The sequence below is a fragment of the Oncorhynchus nerka genome, linkage group LG28, assembly GCF_034236695.1.
Source record: "Oncorhynchus nerka isolate Pitt River linkage group LG28, Oner_Uvic_2.0, whole genome shotgun sequence".
Lineage (NCBI taxonomy): Eukaryota > Metazoa > Chordata > Actinopteri > Salmoniformes > Salmonidae > Oncorhynchus > Oncorhynchus nerka.
In genome coordinates, this window is record NC_088423.1 from 4727309 (window position 1) to 4749984 (window position 22676).

At 45.6% G+C, this 22676-nt stretch overlaps 1 protein-coding gene across 1 annotated transcript in view; it reads right to left on the reverse strand.

Annotated features, from left to right (window-relative positions):
- LOC115121610 (protein kinase C epsilon type-like) overlaps positions 1–12768 on the reverse strand; it is a 225878-nt gene extending 213110 nt beyond the window's left edge. Inside the window, 1 exon segment of the mRNA XM_065013213.1 lies at positions 11513–12768. Within this exon segment, the coding sequence (XP_064869285.1) occupies positions 11513–11863 (351 nt within the window). The 5' untranslated portion in view covers positions 11864–12768.
- Between the last annotated feature and the right edge of the window lie 9908 nt (positions 12769–22676).

Here is a 22676-nt window from a genome sequence, read left to right on the forward strand (position 1 = left end):
GACAGGGGGGAAGGCTACAAAAGCCTGGGGCTAGCAATGAGACAGGAGGGGGAGGCTAAAAGCCTGGGGCTAGCAATGAGACAGGAGGGGAGTAGAAGAAGCCTGGGGCTAGCAATGAGACAGGAGGGGGAGAGAGGCTACGAAGCCTGGGGCTAGCAATGAGACAAGAAGGGGGAGAGGCTACAAAGCCTGGGGCTAGCAATGAGACAGGAGGGGGGAGGCTACGAAGCCTGGGGCTAGCAATGAGACAGGAGGGGAGAGGCTACAAAGCCTGGGGCTGGCAATGAGACAGGAGGGGGAGAGAGGCACAATTGGGGCTAGCAATGAGACAGGAGGGGGGAGAGGCTACAAAGTTTGGGGCTAGCAATGAGACAGGAGCGGGAAGAGGCTACGCCTGGGGCTAGCAATGAGACAGGAGGGGAGAGGCTACAAGCCTGGGGCTAGCAATGAGACAGGAGGGGTGGAGAGGCTATGAAAAGACAGGAGGGGGAGGCTACAAAGCCTGGGGCCAGCAATGAGACAGGGGGAAAGGAAAGTATGGGGCTAGCAATGAGACAGGAGGGGGGAGAGGCTACAGTTCTGGGGCTAGCAATGAGACAGGAGCGGAGAGATGGAATCCCAAGCCTGGGGCTAGCCAGAGGCTCAGAGACAGGAGGGGGAGAGAGGCTCTCAAGCCTGGGGCTAGCAATGAGACAGGAGGGGGACTATGAAGCCTGGGGCTAGCAATGAGACAGGAGGGGGAGAGGCTTTCAAGCCTGGGGCTACAATGAGACAGGAGGGGAGGCTCAAAGCCTGGGGCTAGCAATGAGACAGGGGGGAGAAGGCTACAAAGCCTGGGGCTAGCAATGAGACAGGAGGGAGAGAGGCTACAAAGCCTGGGGCTAGCAATGAGACAGGAGGGGGAGGCTACGAAGCCTGGGGCTAGCAATGAGACAGGAGGGGGAGAGAGGCTACGAAGCCTGGGGCTAGCAATGAGACAGGAGGGGAGAGAGGCTACGAAGCCTGGGGCTAGCAATGAGACAGGAAAGGGGGAGAGGCTAAGAAGCCTGGGGCTAGCAATGAGACAGGAGGGGAGAGAGGCTACGAAGCCTGGGGCTAGGAATGAGACAGGAGGGGAGAGAGCTACGAAGCCTGGGGCTAGCAATGAGACAGGAGGGGAGAGAGGCTACGAAGCCTGGGGCTAGCAATGAGACAGGAGGGGGGAGAGGCTACAAAGCCTGGGGCTAGCAATGAGACAGGAGCGGAGAGAGGCTACGAAGCCTGGGGCTAGCAATGAGACAGGAGGGGGAGAGGCTACGAAGCCTGGGGCTAGCAATGAGACAGGAGGGGTGGAGAGGCTATGAAGCCTGGGGCTAGCAATGAGACAGGAGGGGAGGCTACAAAGCCTGGGGCTAGCAATGAGACAGGGGGAGAGGCTACGAAGCCTGGGGCTAGCAATGAGACAGGAGGGGGAGAGGCTACAAAGCCTGGGGCTAGCAATGAGACAGGAGCGGGAGAGAGGCTACGAAGCCTGGGGCTAGCAATGAGACAGGAGGGGGAGAGGCTACGAAGCCTGGGGCTAGCAATGAGACAGGAGGGGGAGAGGCTATGAAGCCTGGGGCTAGCAATGAGACAGGAGGGGGGAGAGGCTATGAAGCCTGGGGCTAGCAATGAGACAGGAGGGGAGGCTACAAAGCCTGGGGCTAGCAATGAGACAGGGGGAGAGGCTACAAAGCCTGGGGCTAGCAATGAGACAGGAGCGGGAGAGAGGCTACGAAGCCTGGGGCTAGCAATGAGACAGGGGGAGAGGCTACGAAGCCTGGGGCTAGCAATGAGACAGGAGGGGGAGAGAGGCTACGAAGCCTGGGGCTAGCAATGAGACAGGAGGGGAGAGAGGCTACGAAGCCTGGGGCTAGCAATGAGACAGGAAAGGGGGAGAGGCTAAGAAGCCTGGGGCTAGCAATGAGACAGGAGGGGGAGAGAGGCTATGAAGCCTGGGGCTAGCAATGAGACAGGAGGGGGAGAGAGGCTAGAAAGCCTGGGGCTATCAATGAGACAGGAGGGGGAGAGAGGCTACGAAGCCTGGGGCTAGCAATGAGACAGGAGGGGAGAGAGGCTACGAAGCCTGGGGCTAGCAATGAGACAGGAGGGGAGAGAGGCTACGAAGCCTGGGGCTAGCAATGAGACAGGAGGAGGAGAGAGGCTATGAAGCCTGGGGCTAGCAATGAGACAGGAGGGGGAGAGAGGCTACGAAGCCTGGGGCTAGCAATGAGACAGGAGGGGGAGAGAGGCTACGAAGCCTGGGGCTAGCAATGAGACAGGAGGGGGAGAGAGGCTACGAAGCCTGGGGATAGCAATGAGACAGGAGGGGGAGAGAGGCTACGAAGCCTGGGGCTAGCAATGAGACAGGAGGAGGAGAGAGGCTACGAAGCCTGGGGATAGCAATGAGACAGGAGGGGGAGAGAGGCTACGAAGCCTGTGGATAGCAATGAGACAGGAGGGGGAGAGAGGCTACGAAGCCTGTGGATAGCAATGAGACAGTAGGGGGAGAGAGGCTACGAAGCCTGGGGCTAGCAATGAGACAGGAGGGGGAGAGAGGCTACGAAGCCTGGGGCTAGCAATGAGACAGGAGGGGGAGAGAGGCAGAAAGAGGCTACGAAGTCTGGGGATAGCAATGAGACAGGAGGGGGAGAGAGGCAGAGAGAGGCTACAAAGTCTGCGCTATTTTTTCCCCCACCTTTATTTAACCAGGTAGGCTAGTTGAGAACAAGTTCTCATTTGCAACTGCGACCTGGCCAAGATAAAGAATAGCAGTGTGAACAGACAACACAGAGTTACACATGGAGTAAACAATTAACAAGTCAATAACACAGTAGAAAAAAAGGGGAGTCTATATACATTGTGTGGAAAAGGCATGAGGAGGTAGGCGAATAATTACAATTTTGCAGATTAACACTGGAGTGATAAATGATCAGATGGTCATGTACAGGTAGAGATATTGGTGTGCAAAAGAGCAGAAAAGTAAATAAATAAAAACAGTATGGGGATGAGGTAGGTAAAAATGGGTGGGCTATTTACCGATAGACTATGTACAGCTGCAGCGATCGGTTAGCTGCTCAGATAGCAGATGTTTGAAGTTGGTGAGGGAGATAAAAGTCTCCAACTTCAGCGATTTTTGCAATTCGTTCCAGTCACAGGCAGCAGAGAACTGGAACGAAAGGCGGCCAAATCAGGTGTTGGCTTTAGGGATGATCAGTGAGATACACCTGCTGGAGCGCGTGCTACGGATGGGTGTTGCCATCGTGACCAGTGAACTGAGATAAGGCGGAGCTTTACCTAGCATGGACTTGTAGATGACCTGGAGCCAGTGGGTCTGGCGACGAATATGTAGCGAGGGCCAGCCGACTAGAGCATACAGGTCGCAGTGGTGGGTGGTATAAGGTGCTTTAGTGACAAAACGGATGGCACTGTGATAAACTGCATCCAGTTTGCTGAGTAGAGTGTTGGAAGCAATTTTGTAGATGACATCGCCGAAGTCGAGGATCGGTAGGATAGTCAGTTTTACAAGGGTAAGTTTGGCGGCGTGAGTGAAGGAGGCTTTGTTGTGGAATAGAAAGCCGACTCTAGATTTGATTTTCGATTGGAGATGTTTGATATGAGTCTGGAAGGAGAGTTTACAGTCTAGCCAGACACCTAGGTACTTATAGATGTCCACATATTCAAGGTCGGAACCATCCAGGGTGGTGATGCTGGTCAGGCATGCGGGTGCAAGCAGCGAACGGTTGAAAAGCATGCATTTGGTTTTACTAGCGTTTAAGAGCAGTTGGAGGCCACGGAAGGAGTGTTGTATGGCATTGAAGCTCGTTTGGAGGTTAGATAGCACAGTGTCCAAGGACGGGCCGGAAGTATATAGAATGGTGTCGTCTGCGTAGAGGTGGATCAGGGAATCGCCCGCAGCAAGAGCAACATCATTGATATATACAGAGAAAAGAGTCGGCCCGAGAATTGAACCCTGTGGCACCCCCATAGAGACTGCCAGAGGACCGGACAGCATGCCCTCCGATTTGACACACTGAACTCTGTCTGCAAAGTAATTGGTAATTGCCGATAAGAATATGGTGATTGACAGAGTCGAAAGCCTTGGCAAGGTCGATGAAGACGGCTGCACAGTACTGTCTTTTATCGATGGCGGTTATGATATCGTTTAGTACCTTGAGCGTGGCTGAGGTGCACCCGTGACCGGCTCGGAAACCAGATTGCACAGCGGAGAATTGGGATTCGAGATGGTCAGTGACCTGTTTGTTGACTTGGCTTTCGAAGACCTTAGATAGGCAGGGCAGGATGGATATAGGTTTGTAACAGTTTGGGTCCAGGGTGTCTCCCCCTTTGAAGAGGGGGATGACTGCGGCAGTTTTCCAATCCTTGGGGATCTCAGACGATATGAAAGAGAGTTTGAACAGGCTGGTATAGGGGTTGCGACAATGGCGGCGGATATTTTCAGAAATAGAGGGTCCAGATTGTCAAGCCCAGCTGATTTGTACGGGTCCAGGTTTTGCAGCTCTTTCAGAACACCTGCTATCTGGATTTGGGTAAAGGAGAACCTGGAGAGGCTTGGGCGAGTAGCTGCGGGGGGGGGGCGGAGCTGTTGGCCGAGGTTGGAGTAGCCAGGCGGAAGGCATGGCCAGCCGTTGAGAAATGCTTGTTGAAGTTTTCGATAATCATGGATTTATCAGTGGTGACCGTGTTACCTAGACTCAGTGCAGTGGGCAACTGGGAGGAGGTGCTCTTGTTCTCCATGGACTACACAGTCTCCCAGAACTTTTTGGAGTTGGAGCTACAGGATGCAAACTTCTGCCTGAAGAAGCTGGCCTTAGCTTTCCTGACTGACTGCGTGTATTGGTTCCTGACCACCCTGAACAGTTGAATATCGCAGGGACTATTCGATGCTATTGCAGTCCGCCACAGGATGTTTTTGTGCTGGTCGAGGGCAGTCAGGTCTGGAGTGAACCAAGGGCTATATCTGTTCTTAGTTCTGCATTTTTTGAACAGAGCATGCTTATCTAAAATGGTGAGGAAGTTACTTTTAAAGAATGACCAGGCATCCTCAACTGACGGGATGAGGTCAATGTCCTTCCAGGATACCCGGGCCAGGTCGATTAGAAAGGCCTGCTCACAGAAGTGTTTTAGGGAGCGTTTGACAGTGATGAGGGGTGGTCGTTTGACTGCGGCTCCGTAGCGGATACAGGCAATGAGACAGTGATCGCTGAGATCCTGGTTGAAGACAGCGGAGGTGTATTTGGAAGGCCAGTTTGTCAGGATGACTTCTATGAGGGTGCCCTTGTTTACAGATTTAGGGTTGTACCTGGTGGGTTCCTTGATGATTTGTGTGAGATTGAGGGCATCTAGCTTAGATTGTAGGACTGCGGGGGTGTTAAGCATATCCCAGTTTAGGTCACCTAACAGAACAAACTCTGAAGCTAGATCGGGGGCGATCAATTCACAAATGGTGTCCAGGGCACAGCTGGGAGCTGAGGGGGGTCGGTAGCAGGCGGCAACAGTGAGAGACTTATTTCTGGAGAGAGTAATTTTCAAAATTAGTAGTTCGAACTGTTTGGGTATGGACCTGGAAAGTATGACATTACTTTGCAGGCTATCTCTGCAGTAGACTACAACTCCTCCCCCTTTGGCAGTTCTATCTTGACGGAAAATGTTATAGTTGGGTATGGAAATCTCCGAATTTTTGGTGGCCTTCCTGAGCCAGGATTCAGACACGGCAAGGACATCAGGGTTAGCAGTGTGTGCTAAAGCAGTGAGTAAAACAAACTTAGGGAGGAGGCTTCTGATGTTGACATGCATGAAACCAAGGCTTTTTCGATCACAGAAGTCAACAAATGAGGGTGCCTGGGGACATGCTAGCATAGAGACAGGAGGGGGCTAGATGCAGCTGCTGTCTGAGGATAAGGCAGACACAGGAGAGGCCCAGACAAAGAGGCCTGCCCAGGCTGACACATACTGTTTCACCCCACCCTCATAACACTCAGCCACTGAAGTTTACACAGCCGGACAATCTCACGCTTCACTCTCCCTATTACCAACTCTGCTGGACTGACTGCCTTGACTGAAAGCAAATGAAGATGTTTTACACACCTACTGTTGACTAAAACGGTATGGAATGTATTAGCTCAAATACACTTCTCATTGTCTTGGATAGTCTACAATCAAAGCCATACTATACCAACTCCTGCTCAAGCCTTCTAATTAACAAGTTCTAACAGTCCCAGAAACTCACAAGGCCCATTGTCAAAAGACAGAGACACTCTGAAAAAAACATGAACAAAATGAACCATGAAAGATACATCTATTGTGACGGTAATGTTTGAGTCAGCATGTGTATCCCTCCAATATGTTTTGTTTTGTGTGTGTGTGTGAGAGGGAGTGAGTGAGTGAGAGAGAGAGAGAGAGAGAGAGAGAGAGAGAGGGAGAGAGTGAGTGTGTGAGAGAGAGAGAGAGAGAGGGAGAGAGTGAGTGTGTGAGAGAGAGAGAGTGTGAGTGAGTGAGTGAGTGAGTGAGTGAGTGAGTGAGTGAGTGAGTGAGTGAGTGAGTGAGTGAGTGAGTGAGTGAGAGAGAGAGAGAGAGAGAGAGAGAGAGAGTGAGAACTATGTCTGTGCATGCATACACCTGTGCATCTTAGAGTGCATGTCTACACGTTCCTACCAGGGTACAGGTTCTTCGAGGAGTAATCGTTGGCAAGCCTTCTAAATTAGACAACATGCTTTGCATTTTGGACATTAATCATGGGGCCCACCTATGAGGAGCTGCACATAAACAATGAGCAAGGAGAGATGGAAAGAAAGGACACAAGGAGCAAGGAGAGATGAAAGGAAAGGACACAGAGAGCATGGGGAGATGGAAAGAAAGGACACAAGGAGAAAGGAAAGATGTAAGGAAAGGACACAGAGAGCATGGGGAGATGGAAATAAAGGACACAAGGAGAAAGGAAAGATGGAAGGAAAGGACACAGAGAGCAAGGAGAGATGTAAAGAAAGGACACAAGGAGAAAGGAAAGATGGAAGGAAAGGACACAAGGAGCAAGGAGATATGGAAGGAAAGGACACAGAGCAATGCTGTTTAGGTCAGAGCAGGACAACAGTCTCTCCATCTGGAATACATACACAATGCTTAGCACTTACCAACACCCCTAAACTGACATTTTGTTCCCAGGGATGCGATCTCCAAACTACCTAGAATGAAAATGAGAGGGAGGGTAAGCTAAGGACAGAACTCCTTCAGCCCAGTCCAGCCTGCCGAGAACAGATCGTTCGTAGAGCTATGAACCAAGCACACCCTCCTGAGACATGCAAGGTGATGACAGAGCCTGATCCATCAACATCAGCACAGAACATTCCCAGCCCGACAAGTCAAACAGACAGAAACCCTATTGCCCTGAACTTCCCCGGACCGTCAACGAGCTGTATACCTTCTCCTCCACCCCACAATGGACCTGATAGAGTCTAATCAATAATCCAAGCTCCCACCTACCTCAGACACACTGTCGAGAGTGAACCTGTATGTCAGCATTTCATTGTACTGTGTACCATGTGTATCCTGTGTATTCCTCTTCAGAATGTACTGTATGTGAAAGCTGTCTGTCAGAAGAGCACAGGCCAGGATCACAGAGCACACCTTTCTATCCACCTGCCACGCCAAGGCCAGGATAACAGAGCACACCTATCTATCCACCTGCCACGCCAAGGTCAGGATAACAGAGCACACCTATCTATCCACCTGCCATGCCAAGGCCAGGGGCACACCTATCCATCTGCCATGCCGAGGCCAGGAGAACAGAGCACACCTATCCATCTGCCATGCCGAGGCCAGGAGAACAGAGCACACCTATCCATCTGCCATGCCGAGGCCAGGAGAACAGAGCACACCTATCCATCTGCCATGCCGAGGCCAGGAGAACAGAGCACACCTATCCATCTGCCATGCCGAGGCCAGGAGAACAGAGCACACCTATCCATCTGCCATGCCGAGGCCAGGAGAACAGAGCACACCTATCCATCTGCCATGCCGAGGCCAGGAGAACAGAGCACACCTATCCATCTGCCATGCCGAGGCCAGGAGAACAGAGCACACCTATCCATCTGCCATGCCGAGGCCAGGAGAACAGAGCACACCTATCCATCTGCCATGCCGAGGCCAGGAGAACAGAGCACACCCTGAGGCCAAGAGAACAGAACTACTCATAAGAGGAATAAAGCAACCCAGTATTTATGAAAATGTTCCTCCCTCACAGGGAAAGTGTCATAATAGCCTTTGCTTCAAGGCCATCAGACTGTTAAACAGCCACCACTAACATTGAGTGGCTGCTGCCAACACACTGACACTGACACTGACTCAACTCCAGCCACTTTAATAATGGGAATTGATGGGAAATGATGTAAATATATCACTAGCCACTTTAAACAATGCTATCTTATATAATGTTACTTACCCTACATTATTCATCTCATATGCATACGTATATACTGTACTCTATATCATCGACTGCATCCTTATGTAATACATGTATCACTAGCCACTTTAACTATGCCATTTTGTTTACATACTCATCTCATATGTATATACTGTACTCGATACCATCTACTGTATCTTGCCTATGCTGCTCTGTACCATCACTCATTCATATATCCTTATGTACATATTCTTTATCCCCTTACACTGTGCATAAGACACTAGTTATGGAATTGTTAGTTAGATTACTTGTTGGTTATTACTGCATTGTCGGAACTAGAAGCACAAGCATTTCGCTACAGTCGCATTAACATCTGCTAACCATGTGTATGTGACAAATCAAATTTGATTTGATTTAGTGTCATACTGAGGAACAGAATTGCCTTCAAGACAATGAATAGTCCCAGTATTATTGTGAATATACCCTTTATTATAAGATGTCCATGTTATCCATCTCACCACTGATTATCAGTATCTACATTATTTTAATTTGTTTTGTTCATGTCTATGATTTTATAATCAGCATTGTTATCATGGCCTAATATGAACAGCTCTGGAGTTTTGGATGTGGTAATCTGGTACCGGAACAGATACAGTTCAATCTCATACTGTAATGACATATTTATAAACAATGTTTTAGTAGATGTATTATGTTTCTTTTATGTTGGGCAGTGTTTGTGAAGTGATATTTGGATGTCCTTGGGGCCAGAACCTGTAAGGATATGTAGATGTCCACACAAACCTTGGCCTACTTCCCTTCAGGGAACCTCAATCTCACCCACTCTCCTGTAGTGAAAACCTTGAGGAAGGTGTGCCTATGTTGAAGGGAAGTAGGCCAAGGAAAACAGCCTATTGTTTTCATGACTAGAATTCAAAGGTAGAATATCTACTATATCCTTCTTCACATTGAGTATGTTTACATGCACACTAATAATGCAATATTAAACTGATTATGGCAATAGGCTGAGTAAGGCTTCAGTCATGTAAACACCATACTCTACTTATTTTAATCGGCGTAAAGTCATAATCGAAGTAAGCATAGGCTGATTGAAACAGATGAGTCCAAAATGATTAGGGTGTAAATGCCTTAGAGTCACAGCACTATATTTGATCTGTGCATGTCCTATCACCAGCAGAGCAAGTGTCCTTCAGTCTTTTGGGCGAGTAAAGTCAGTTCTGAAAAACTGAAAGTAATGTTGTGCATCTTAGAAATTGTTTTCACATACAAACTTTATATGTCCATACTCCGAATCAAATAGGCATCAAAAAATAACATGGTCACTGGTCGCTGTGGTAGAACGTTTATTTTGATTGGCGATTTTCTGCATTTATTAAAGTCCCATCAGGTAGCCTGATTTCAGATGTGTCCATGTAAACAGGATTATTAGGGAATAAAGCATGTAAATGTTTAAATCGAAATATTATATTAAGCGGACTATTCACAGTAATCATATTATTGTGTGCATGTAACCGTACTCACAGACTATCATAAGGTATAACATTATCTATGTCACATGATCTGTCTCATCATACTCCAAACAACATGTCAGCGTTTATTGAAGATGTGTTGGACATAGCATTGATCATCTAATTTGGTGGACGATTGTAGATTTTGAAAACAGTCTGTCGGCACCGCATGTTCATGACCCTTCATTAGGTGTAATCATGTGCTACATGTCTTCTCAACTGAGTCTGCAGCTGCCTATCTTATAAGAGAGCATATGGCCCTAAGGCAACCTCATGATTCCAGTATTTATCTGGAAGGTTGTGAAAGACTTCTCTGTATGTGGACCTTTGTCCCCGTTAGAATTACATCTCAAGGGCATCATGGTTTCCAAGACATATGCAAATGACAAATCAATTGCAAGTTGTCACAGGCTCAGCAATAGTGCTCTCAAGTCACAGTCACATGCAACTTCTGCATTCAGAATATGAATTTGCCATTGAAATGACGGGTCTAGACGCACACAAGTCGCTCTGTGGTCTGATTGTGTTAAGATCTGGCTGACCACATCAGGAGATGGTCTGCGTTACATTGTGTGCGGATTTCTCCTCGGTCTGGATGCAAATCAGGCTACCGAAAGCCATGCTGCGGGTGACTTCATCAGCACTCCTCCCTCAAGTCTCCACAGAAAGTGGGTTTTGGGACCGAGGCACCTTCTCATTATAAAGTTGGAGGAAATACGTTTCTAGCGTGAGAGGAAAGTGTTTGCTGGCCTCATAAATGTTAGTCAGCTAACTAATATTTAGAAAAACGAGAGTTATGCTAACTCGTTTGCAATCCATTTAGCTTTGCTTGCTAGCTAGCTACATAGGCCAGCTGGCTAGTTAGCAACTACCATCAGTTGTTGTGTTATTATCTATCATACGTTGCCTATTCCACCGTTTGCAGAATGCATACTGGCATTTGAATATAGCGCGGAAACACGGGAACATACAAAATGTGGATATGGTGGACACATGTAAATGTAGATGCATGACGTGTTCGGAATGCCATTATCAAAACACCAATTAGTGTGTGTGTGATCAAAATTGGTCTGCCTGTGTAAACGCAGCCTTACAGTCCTACCTGCCTGGCCTTCCCATCCCACATCGGATTTGAACTCAATCTTGCTTTTGATATGGAAACATGTTGCTTTTCTCAGAATGCAGGCTGCCTACATCGCAGCTGATAGGAATATTTATGACAGGCTTGTAAGCACCCTCCTCTCCACCGTTCCTACGCAACGGGGTTATTTGCGCATAGATCTATCAGATCCTGGCTTGATACAGGTGACCTAGAGTGCCAGGAAACCAATGGTGGATGGATGCCAGCCAGGGGCTTTCGTGAATGGTGATGTTAATGATAAAGGAACATTAATTCAAGGCCTAGACTGTTTTGCAAAATAGTAATACAACTTTGTATAATAATTTAGTCTAATCGTAAGGGCATGAGGATGCTGAGAGTGAGATGAAAACAACTTGGTAAAAGGCATTATGAGCAAGGAACACCAAATAATAAGGGGCCAAAGCATACCCATTCCTCGTAGTGCTTACTGCCATTCTGCAATATATCTTCGAACTGTATGATGCAGTTGGCCACGAAATCGTCATATCCAATTGGCGCATCGTGAAACACAGACAGTTCGATTTTCCTTCCGTTATGAACCTCCGTAACGAACTCGTCGTTCCACGCAGGGCTGTTGGTTTTCTGTTTGGTGGAAGTTTGGCCCACACGCGAGTCATCCACGTTTAGTGCAATGTATGTGTCTAAGAGAAAAGTCTGGGTCTTTGGGCCAACCGCATGTCTGAGAGACCAAGCTGTCGGTTTCAAGTCCAACGCCTCACAAATCCTGATCTTCAATAACCCATTGAAAACCACCGCCATGGTGATGTAATCCTCCTCAATAGGACTTGGAAGATGAGTGGTTGTTTACAATAAATTCTCTTAACCCAAACACTTTAACTCTTTAACTGGTCATAAATCATTTGTCCTAGTTGTATGTATTGTTTGAATCCTCAAATGAAGACCACGGTTTGAATGGGTTGAGACTTAAATGTAACTGGGAAATGCTGTCCCGTCTCACGCTAGTACACACAGACTACCAATCGGATGCAAATCAGTCCTCCCGAAACAGTCTAATGAGAGTAAATTGTCTCGTTTTTGCTTTCTAACAGTCTTGGTTTTCCCAATGATAATCCACATTTGGCGTTCAACCAGACAAAGCCTTTCTTTTGAATAGAATAAATACACGTGTTAAGCTTATATGAAGGAAAAATAGGACTATGCAGCAGTTGGAATGTCAACAGACTACCCAAACCGCAACACGACAGAGCAAAATCTATCAAAACTATCCTCCGCAACTCCACTAGGCTTTGGAAACACTCGTATTCCACCGTTGGAAGAGACTGCTGCCTCCTCGCCGAGCATTTGGGATGTTTCCCAAACCGGCTACCCGATTTGTGAATTGCTCAAGCAGTGTATAGTTGCAGGTCGACTCTGTTGTGGTTTTCTTGGTTTCTGTTCGCTCCTTATACTCCCAGACAGTTTTCCTGCCGTTGCTGTACTTGGTTTCAGTTTGCTCCTTAAACTCCCAGGCTGTTTTCTCGCCGTTGCTATTCTTGGTTTCCTGCACACCTCCCTTTCTCCTCCGACCGTCTAAACACTGGTGCAGGAAATGCGCAAAACACGTCAGTTTCTTTCTCTGAGGCGCGCTGCGTCTTGTCTATGCCATATGGGGGAGTGTAACACAACTGTTAGTGTAGGCGAGTCGACCAGGCTGTCAGGACATAGATAGGTCTATCCACCGTGTAGCAAGGTTATTACTCTTACAAGCAGGGGCTATTGCGTCAAAGACATGGAAAAGGGGTGGATCATTGGGGTGGTTAGGTATGTCTGGCATTTGCAACAGATGATTATCTTATACTAGCCACAACACTGACTGTCGCACCTGAATTACACCGATAGCTCTAATAATGTAAGACATGTATCTGTTTTCCAAAACATAAAACCATATCGTACCCGATGATTATGATCATAGGGCAATAGGCTTTGAATTACAATAATACACACTTGTTTAGCATTTTGTTAGTCATAGGATTTTTATTTTTTTGCGACCAGATTAATAATAACCCATAAAATATGAAGATAGCCAACATATCTACATTTTTATTGGGCCAAAAATAAAGTGTGTTTGATCCCGACAGTGCATCCCGGTTGTCTGGCCTATAACGTCTATAACGTCTAATTTATCGACCTTGACACAAGAAGAGCAGTGCGTGCATAGATAGATAGATAGATAGATAGATAGATAGATAGATAGATAGATAGATAGATAGATAGATAGATAGCATACATGTCATGCAACGTTTGCAACCACATATCACTGAGGTTTGCTTGAAAACACCCTTCACTGTTGCATGTTTTTCTGCTGGGAATGCACCACATTTACATTTGAAGTGCAAATTGTCTGTTCATTTTTTTTGGTGTAAGTCTCCACCATGTGGAAAGAATGAGGTGTCTGCACAGCTAGGCTTATACATGAATAGTGGACAATCGAAATCACTATGACCAATAGTCCAGGCAATAACAATATTTACAAAACAAACTGACAGACAACAGATGCCCATATAAATCATTATAAATCAAACCCATAATACAGATGTAGCCTGTTGCAAATGGAGTCAATATAGCCAATATAGTCAATTTAGTAAATAGAGTCAACAGGGTCAATTGAGTCAATAGTGTCAATATAGTTAATAGTGTCAATAGAGTTAATATAGTCAATAGAGTCAATATATTCAATAGAGTCAATAGGGCCCAAATAGTCAATAGTGTAAAAAAGGTCAATATAGAAAATATAGTCAATATTGTCAATCTAGTCAATAGACTTAATGTATTTAATAGAGTCAATATAGTCAATAGGGTCAATAGAGTACATAGAGTCAATAGTGTCAATAGGGTCAGTATAGTCAATAGAGTCAATAGGATACATAGAGTCAATAGTGTCAATACGTTCAATAGGGTCAGTATAGTCAATAGGGTCAATAGAGTCAATAGGGTCAGTATAGTCAATAGGGTCAATAGAGTCAATAGGGTCAGTATAGTCAATAGAGTCAGTATAGTCAATAGGGTCAATAGAGTCAATAGGGTCAGTATAGTCAATAGGGTCAATACAGTCAATAGGGTCAGTATAGTCAATAGGGTCAATACAGTCAATAGGGTCAGTATAGTCAATAGGGTCAATAGAGTCAATAGGGTCAGTATAGTCAATAGGGTCAATACAGTCAATAGGGTCAGTATAGTCAATAGGGTCAATACAGTCAATAGGGTCAGTATAGTCAATAGGGTCAATAGAGTCAATAGGGGTCAGTATAGTCAATAGGGTCAATAGAGTCAATAGGGGTCAATACAGTCAATAGTCAATAGTCAATAGGATCAATAGAGTCAATAGGGTCAGTATAGTCAATAGGGTCAATAGAGTCAATAGGGTCAGTATAGTCAATAGGGTCAATAGAGTCAATAGGGTCAGTATAGTCAATAGGGTCAATAGAGTCAATAGGGTCAGTATAGTCAATAGGGTCAATAGAGTCAATAGGGTCAGTATAGTCAATAGGGTCAATACAGTCAATAGGGTCAGTATAGTCAATAGAGTCAATAGGATACATAGAGTCAATACAGTCAATAGGGTCAGTATAGTCAGTATAGTCAATAGGATACATAGAGTCAATAGTGTCAATACAGTCAATAGGGTCAGTATAGTCAATAGAGTCAATAGGGTACATAGAGTCAATAGTGTCAATACAGTTAGTATACTCAATATACTCAATATAGTCAAAATAGTCAATAGGGTCAGTATAGTCAATATACTCAATAGAGTCAAAATAGTCAATATAGTCAATCGAGTCAAAATAGTTAATAATAGAGTCAATAGGGTCAATATAGACAATCGAGTCAATAGTGGCAATACAGTAAATAGTGTCAATACAGTCAGTATAGTCAATATACTCAATAGAGTCAATATAGTCATTAGTGTCAAAATAGTCAATATAGACAATCGAGTCAATAGTGGCAATACCTTAAATAGTGTCAATACAGTCAGTAGAGTCAATATAGTCATTAGTGTCAAAATAGTCAATATAGACAATATAGTCAATAGTGTCAATACAGTAAATAGGGTCAATACAGTCAGTATAGTCAATATACTCAATCGAGTCAATAGTGTCAAAATAGTTCATGGAGTCAATAGGGTCAATATAGACAATTAAGTCAATAGTGTCAATACAGTAAATAAGGTCAATATAGTCAATATATTCAGGCGAGGTCAATATAGTCAATATAGTCATTATAGTCAATAGAGTCAATAGGGTCCATAGAGTCAAAAGGGTCAATACAGTAAAAAGGGTCAATACAGTCAGTAGAGTCAATATACTCAATATAGTCAATAGTGTCAAAATAGTCAATATAGTCAATCGAGTCAATATAGTCATTATAGTCAATAGAGTCAATTGGGTCTATAGAGTCAAAAGTGTCAATACAGTAAATAGGGTCAATAGAGTCAGTAGAGTCAATAGGGTCAGTATAGTCAATATACTCAAGAGTCAATTGAGTCAAACGTGTCAATAAAACAATATAAATCTAGTTTAATAGGGTCAATATAGTCAACATTGTCAGTAGAGTCTATATGGTCAAATTGGTCAATAGGGTCAATAGAGTCAATAGGGGAAATATTGTCAATAGTGTCAAAATAGTCAATATAGACAATAGAGTAAATATAGTAAATAGAGTCAATAGAGTTAATATAGTCAATAGAGTCAATAGGGTCAATTTAGTCCATAGAGTCAATAGAGTCAGTATATTCACTACAGTCAATAGAGTCAATAATGTCAAAATAGTCAATATAGACAATATAGTCAATATTGTCAATGTTGTCAATAGGGTCAATAGGGTCCATAGAGTCAAAAGTGTCAATACAGTAAATAGGGTCAAAATAGTCAGAAGAGTCAATTGGGTCAGTATAGTCAATATACTCAATCGAGTCAATAGTGTCAATATAAACAATATAAATAGAGTCAATAGGGTCAATATAGTCAACATTGTCAGTAGAGTCTATATGGTCAAATCGGTCAATAGGGTCAACAGAGTCAATAGAGTCAAAATAGCCAATAGGGTCAATATAGTCAATAGTGTCAAAAATGGTCAATATAGACAATATATTCAATAGTGTCAATATAGTCAATTGACTTAATATATTTAATAGACTCAATAGAGTAAATAGAGTCAATAGGGTCAACATAGTCAATAGAGTCAATATAGTAAGACGTTTTGATATTGTCAATAGAGTTACAAACCTCTCTGGGATCGTTCAGGATGCTAGCGTCCCACCTTGCCAACAGCCAGTGATATTGTGGGGAGGCCAAATTCAAAACAACAGAAATCTCATAATTAAAATTCCTCAAACATACAAGTATTTTACACCATTTTAAAGATACACTTCTCGTTAATCCAACCACAGTGTTCAATTTCAAAAAGGCCTTTCGGCGAAAGCAGAACATATCATTATGTTAGGTCAGCAACTAGTCACAGAAAGCATTTATCCATTTTCCAACCAAAGAGAGGGTGTCACAAAAAGCAGAAATATAGATAAAATTATTATCTTCATCAGATGACACTCCCAGGACTCAATGTTACACAATACATGTGTGTTTTGTTCGATCAAGTTGATATTTATATCCAAAAACCTCAGTTTACATTGGCGCCATGTTCAGAAATGCCTCCAAAACATCCGGAGAAATTGCAGAGAGCCACATCAAATAACAGAAATACTCATCATAAACTATGATGAAAGATACATGTTTTACATAGAATTATTGATAAACTTGTTCTTAATACAACCGCTGTGTCAGATTTCAAAAAAGCTTTACGACAAAAGCACAATATTCAATCATCTGAGAACAGTGTTCAGCCACAAAAGCAAGCCATACCCGCCTAGTTGTGGAGTCAACAAAAGTCATAAATAGCATTAAAATCTTCACTTACCTTTGCTGATCTTCGTCGAAATGCACTCCCAGGACTCCCACTTCCACAATAAATTTAAATTTTGTTCGATTATGTCCATATTTACGTCCAAATACCTCCGTTTTGCTCGCGCGTTCAGTTCACTATTCCAAAAGTACAATGCGCGAACGCAAAATCCAGACGAAAAGTTCCATTACAGTTTGTAGAAACATGTCAAACGATGTTTAAAATCAATCCTTAGGGTCTTTTTATAAGAAATCTTCAATAATATTCCAACCGGACAATAGCGTATTCATTACAGAGGAAAAAGAGGGAACGGCGAGCCCACGTGACCGCACAGTAAGCAACTGATTGGCCACAGCCTAGTCCACTTGTTGAAACAGCTCTTATTCGACCCCCTTCCACAATAGAAGCCTCAAACAACTTTCTGGGAAGTGCAATCTGGCCCCATAGACACAGCATATTGGATAGGCAATCACTTAAATGAAACTACAAACCTCAGATTTCCCACTTATGGCGCCTGCCATATGAGTTCTGTTATACTTACAGACATCATTCAAACAGTTTTAGAAATTTCAGAGTGTTTTCTATCCAATACTACTAATAATATGCATATATTAGCATCTGGGACATAGTAGCAGGCAGTTTACTCTGGGCAACTTATTCATCCAAGCAATATAGTCAATAGAGTTAATTTTGTCAATAGAGTTAATATTTTCAATATAGTCAGTAGAGTCAGTATGGTAAATATGGTAAATAGGGTCAATGTAGTCAACAGAGTCTATAGAGTCAATATAGTCAATGTAGTCAATAGTGTCAATATAGTTAATATTGTCAATAGAGTCAATAGAGTCAATAGGGTCAATATAAACAATTTAAATAGAGACAATAGAATCAATAGGGTCAATGTCATCAACATAGTCAATATATTCAGGAGAGTCAATATCGTAAAACGTGTAAATATAGTCAATAGAGTTAAAATAGTCAATAGAGTCAATATAGTAAATAGAGTCAATTTTGTCAAAAGAGTTAATATTTTCAATAGAGTCAGTATGGTAAATATGGTCAATGAGGTCAATAGAGTCTATAGAGTCAATATAGTCAATAGTGTCAATATAGTTAATATTGTTGGCTGTTGCCAGTTCGTGTTGTCTTGCCAAGTCAACCAACGTTGCCTGCCCCTCGTTGTTCAATAAATATCAGAGACTCTATCCATCTGCCTCCTGTGTCTGCATCTGGTTCTCGCCTGTGTCGTTATAGTACGAACTGGCCATGACTGACCCAGCAGACTCAGACAGCTCAGTCACGCTGTCTCCCTGCAGGGAGCCACCATTAAAAAACATGAGGAGCTACTTCAGAATCTTACGGAAAGGTTCCAATCTCTGGCAAAATGCCACCCCCAGTTAATGGAGCAGTTCCGTGAATGACCTCACAGGCAGCATACCATGTCTGAGACCTCCCAGCCACTCAGTAACCCCCCTACCAGAGGTGGGTTTGTTCAGTCTACCCCGGCTCCCCGAGAACCCCGCTTACTACCCCTGGAGCGATATGCTGAGGATCCTGGAACCTGCCAGGCGTTTCTTTCCCAGTGCTACCTTATTTTTGAGCTACAGCCATCCTTTCAGATCGGTTGAAGATGGCGTGTCTTATTATGCTAATATCTGGAACGGCGCTCTCCTGGGCTACGGCTGTTTGGGAGCAACTATACGGCTGTTTGGGAGCAACTGTTTGGGAGATTTGCTATAATCTGGAAGATTTCATGGCGGAGGTGAGGAAGGTGTTCGATTCTCCTGTGCCCAGAAGAGAGGTGGCCCGAAAACTACTGAAATGACATCAGAACTCCCGTAGTGTGATAGACTACGTAGTTGATTTTTGCACATTGGCCACCGAGAGTGCCTGGAATCCGGAGGCCCGTTCGATACCTTCCTTCACAGACTATCAGAGGAGATAAAAGATGAGCTAGTAGCTCGGGAGTTACCTTTGGACCTCGATTCCCTAATCGCCATTACCATTAGGATTGATGTGCGTCTACGGGAATGCAGGAGTGAGAGGAGGTCGGGTTTTGGTCACACTCGTTCATCCGCTGCTGCTTGCTCACCTCCGAAGGAATGCGGAAATCCCTGAAGGCTGCATTTCCGAGAACATCCGAAGTCAACCGAGTTTTCTCGAGAATCATTGGCGGCAGGTGAGTCGGACACACTGGAGCCTATACAACTGGGCAGAGCTAGATTATCACATAGGGAATGTTCACGTAGGCTGAGCTCCAACTGTTGTCTGTATTGTGGTTCTGCGGGACATTACATCGCCACCTGCCCAGTAAAGAGATCTGACTCATTAGTAGGTACGAGTACACAGGTGAGCCAGACTGGGAATTCTCTAGTTCCCATTACCTTTACTCCCTTTTTTGTGATCCCGATGTGGGGAGAACAGTCGAAATCCCTCTGTGTGCTCATTGACTCTGGGGCAGATGAGAGTTTTATGGACGCTACCCTGGTATCGGAACTAGGTATCCCCACTCAACTCCTCTCCATTACCATGGACGCTAGTGCACTGGACGACCGTTCCATTGGAAGAGTTACACACAGCACAGTTCCCATTCATCTGCGGGTATCTGGAAATCACATTGAGTCTATACAGCTTCTCCTCATCGAATCCCCTCATGTCCCTGTTGTGATGGGATTTTCTTGGCTCCAAAAGCACAATACCGTTATTGACTGGACCACGGGTTCAAACCTGGGTTGGAGCCCGTTCTGTCAATCCCACTGCCTTAAAGAGGTGCAGCCGCCACCGAGATGTCCTCCTCTGGGTTTAAGTAAAGCCTTGGATTTCTCCACTGTTCCCGCAGAATACCATGATCTCCTGGAGATATTCAGCTGTTGCTACGTCTCTTCCTCAGCATCGTCCCAACGATTGTGCCATTGACCTATTCCCGGGCACCACACCGCCTCGAGGTCGGCTATATTCCCTATCCGGTCCCGAGACCAAGGCATGGAGGAGTACATTGAGGACTCTCTGGCTGCTGGGAGCATTCTTCCGTCTGTATCTCCTTCCGGTGCAGGGTTTTTCTTTGTGGAAAAGAAGGACAAGACCCTGCGTCCATGCATCGACTACTGGGGCCTCCATGACATCACGATTAAAAATCATTACCCCCTGCCTCTCCTCTGCTTTCAAACCTCTCCAGGGTGCCACCATCTTTTCCAAGTCTGACCTTCGGAATGCCTGCCATCATATTCAGATACGCAAGGGGAAAAGTGGAAGACGGCTTTCAACACGGCCAGTGGACATTATGAATATCTGTTCATGCCATTTGGGCTCACCAACGCTCCCGCTGATTTCCAGGCCCCGGGTCAACAATGTGCTCTGTGACATGTTGAATTGTTTTATGTTTTTCTACCTCGACGACATCCTTGTCTTCTCCCGGTCTGCCCAAGAACACATCCGACAAGTCCTTTAGCGCCTCCTGGAGAACCAGTTGTTTGTGAAAGCTGAGAAGTGCGAGTTTCACTGCTCTACTATTACCTTTCTGGGATACGTCATCACTGAAAGAAATGTCCAGATGGATCTTGAAAAAGTGAGAGCGGTGGTGGATAGGCCCCAACCCACGTCCAGAGTGCAATTGCAATGTTTCCTGGGGTTTTCTCATTTCTATCCACCACATATCCATCCACTTCATCCGGGGCTACAGCACCCTGGCGGCTCCCCCCTCTGCACTCACTTACCGTTCACCTGGCCCCCAGCTGTTGACAGGGCTTTTGTGGATCTTAAGCATTGGTTCACTACTGCCCCCGTCCTCGTCCATCCAGACCCGTCCCGTCAGTTTGTGGTTGAGGTCGATGCTTCTGACGTTGGAGTGAGGGCCATTCTGTCCCAGTGATCTGCCCAGGACCAAAAGCTCCATCCCTGTGCCTTCCTGTCCAATCGTCTCAACTCCGCTGAGAGAAACTACGACGTAGGTAACCGGGAACTTCTGGTGGTCAAGATGGAGCTGGAGGAGTGGAGGCACTGGCTCGAAGGAGTGGAACATCCATTTTTGGTTTGGACCGGCCATAAGAATTTGGAATATCTCTGCACAGCCAAGCACCTTAACTCTAGGCAGGCATGTTGGGCACTGTTATTCACCAGGTTCAACTTCACCATCTCCTACCGCCCAGGGTCTAAGAATGTGAAGCCCAATGCTCTCTCTCACCAGTACAGTTCCACTGCAACACCCTCTAACTGAGACCATCCACCCTACCTGGTCCCAGCTGGACCATGGAGAGGGCCCAGCTAACCGGATCTTCATCCCTGATTTGTCCCTGTCCCAAGTCCTGGAATGGGCTCATTCCTCCAGACTTACCTGTCATCCTGGCTCCCGTCGAACCCTGGCCTTGCACAGACAATGCTTCTGGTGGCCCACTATGGTTCCTGATGTCTCTGCCTTCGTTACTGCATGCACGGTATGTGCCCAGAATAAGACTCCGTGACAAGCTCTGTCTGGCCTTCTTCAGCCACTGTCCGTTCCTCATCACCTTTGGTCCCATATTTCCCTGGATTTTGTCATGGGGCTACCTCAGTCTGATGGCAACACCGTCATCCTGATGGTAGTGGATCAGTTTTTCAAAGCCACCCATTTCACGCCTCTCCTCAAACTACCCTCTGCCAAAAAGACGGCCCAGCTCATGGTGCCACACGTCTTCCAGATCCATGGACACCCGGTGGATATTGTTTCCGACCGGGGTCATCAGTTCTAGTCCTGGATCTGGAAGGCATTCTGCACCCTCATTGGGTTGTCGGCCAGCCTGTCCTCCGGATTTCATTCCCAGTCCAACAGCCAGTTGGAGCGAGCGAACCAAGACCTGGAAACGACACTACGGTGCCTCGTCTCGACCAACCCCACTACCTGGAGCCAACAACTGGTCTGGGTGGAGTATGCCTGGCACACTCTTCCTTGCTCGTGCCACTGGACTCACCCCATGGAGCACTCGAAAGGGAAATTAGCCCCCGCACTTCCCAGGGCAAGAACAGTAAGTCCACATACCCACGGCCCAGATGTTCGTCTGCCACTGTCGGCGTATAGTCAATATTGTCAATAGGGTCAATATAGTTAATAGAGTCAATAGAGTCATGCTAGGATAAATATCAGTTATCCTATTAGAACTTTTGGGCCAAACCCATTGCGAGGTTTCAGGTGCCACATTTATGGTCAGGTAGCAGCAGTGTGTAGGAGGGCATGGAACAAAGGATTGTATTATTTTGGTGGATAAAGTTGTGTGTGTCAACTGTAGGGGAGCCCATGTTGCTGGGGATCGGAAATGTCCAGTGTGAGAGAGTCAGGTTGAGGTGGCCAGGGTCAGAGTAGTGGAGAAGGTGTCATGTGCTGAGGCAGTTAAGAAAGTCATGGGTCAAGGATGAGGGATCCTGAGAGGATCCCAGTGAGTAGTAGATCTGTGCCAGCACAGAAGGATAGGCCAACGAGTGATGTATGCTTCATTAAGGTTGGCTTCTTAGCATTCATAGCAATGGTTACCAACTGTACCGCAGAAATGGAACATAAATGGATGTTTTGGTGGCTGCTGCAGAGAAGCACATGAGTGTACGAGATTTGACTTTAGAAGAGCAACAGGATGTGTTGAGTGGTGGTGTCCCGTCCTCCCAGGCCATCTGCATGGTGATGGAGCAGATAGGTTCAAAGTGTTGGAATGGG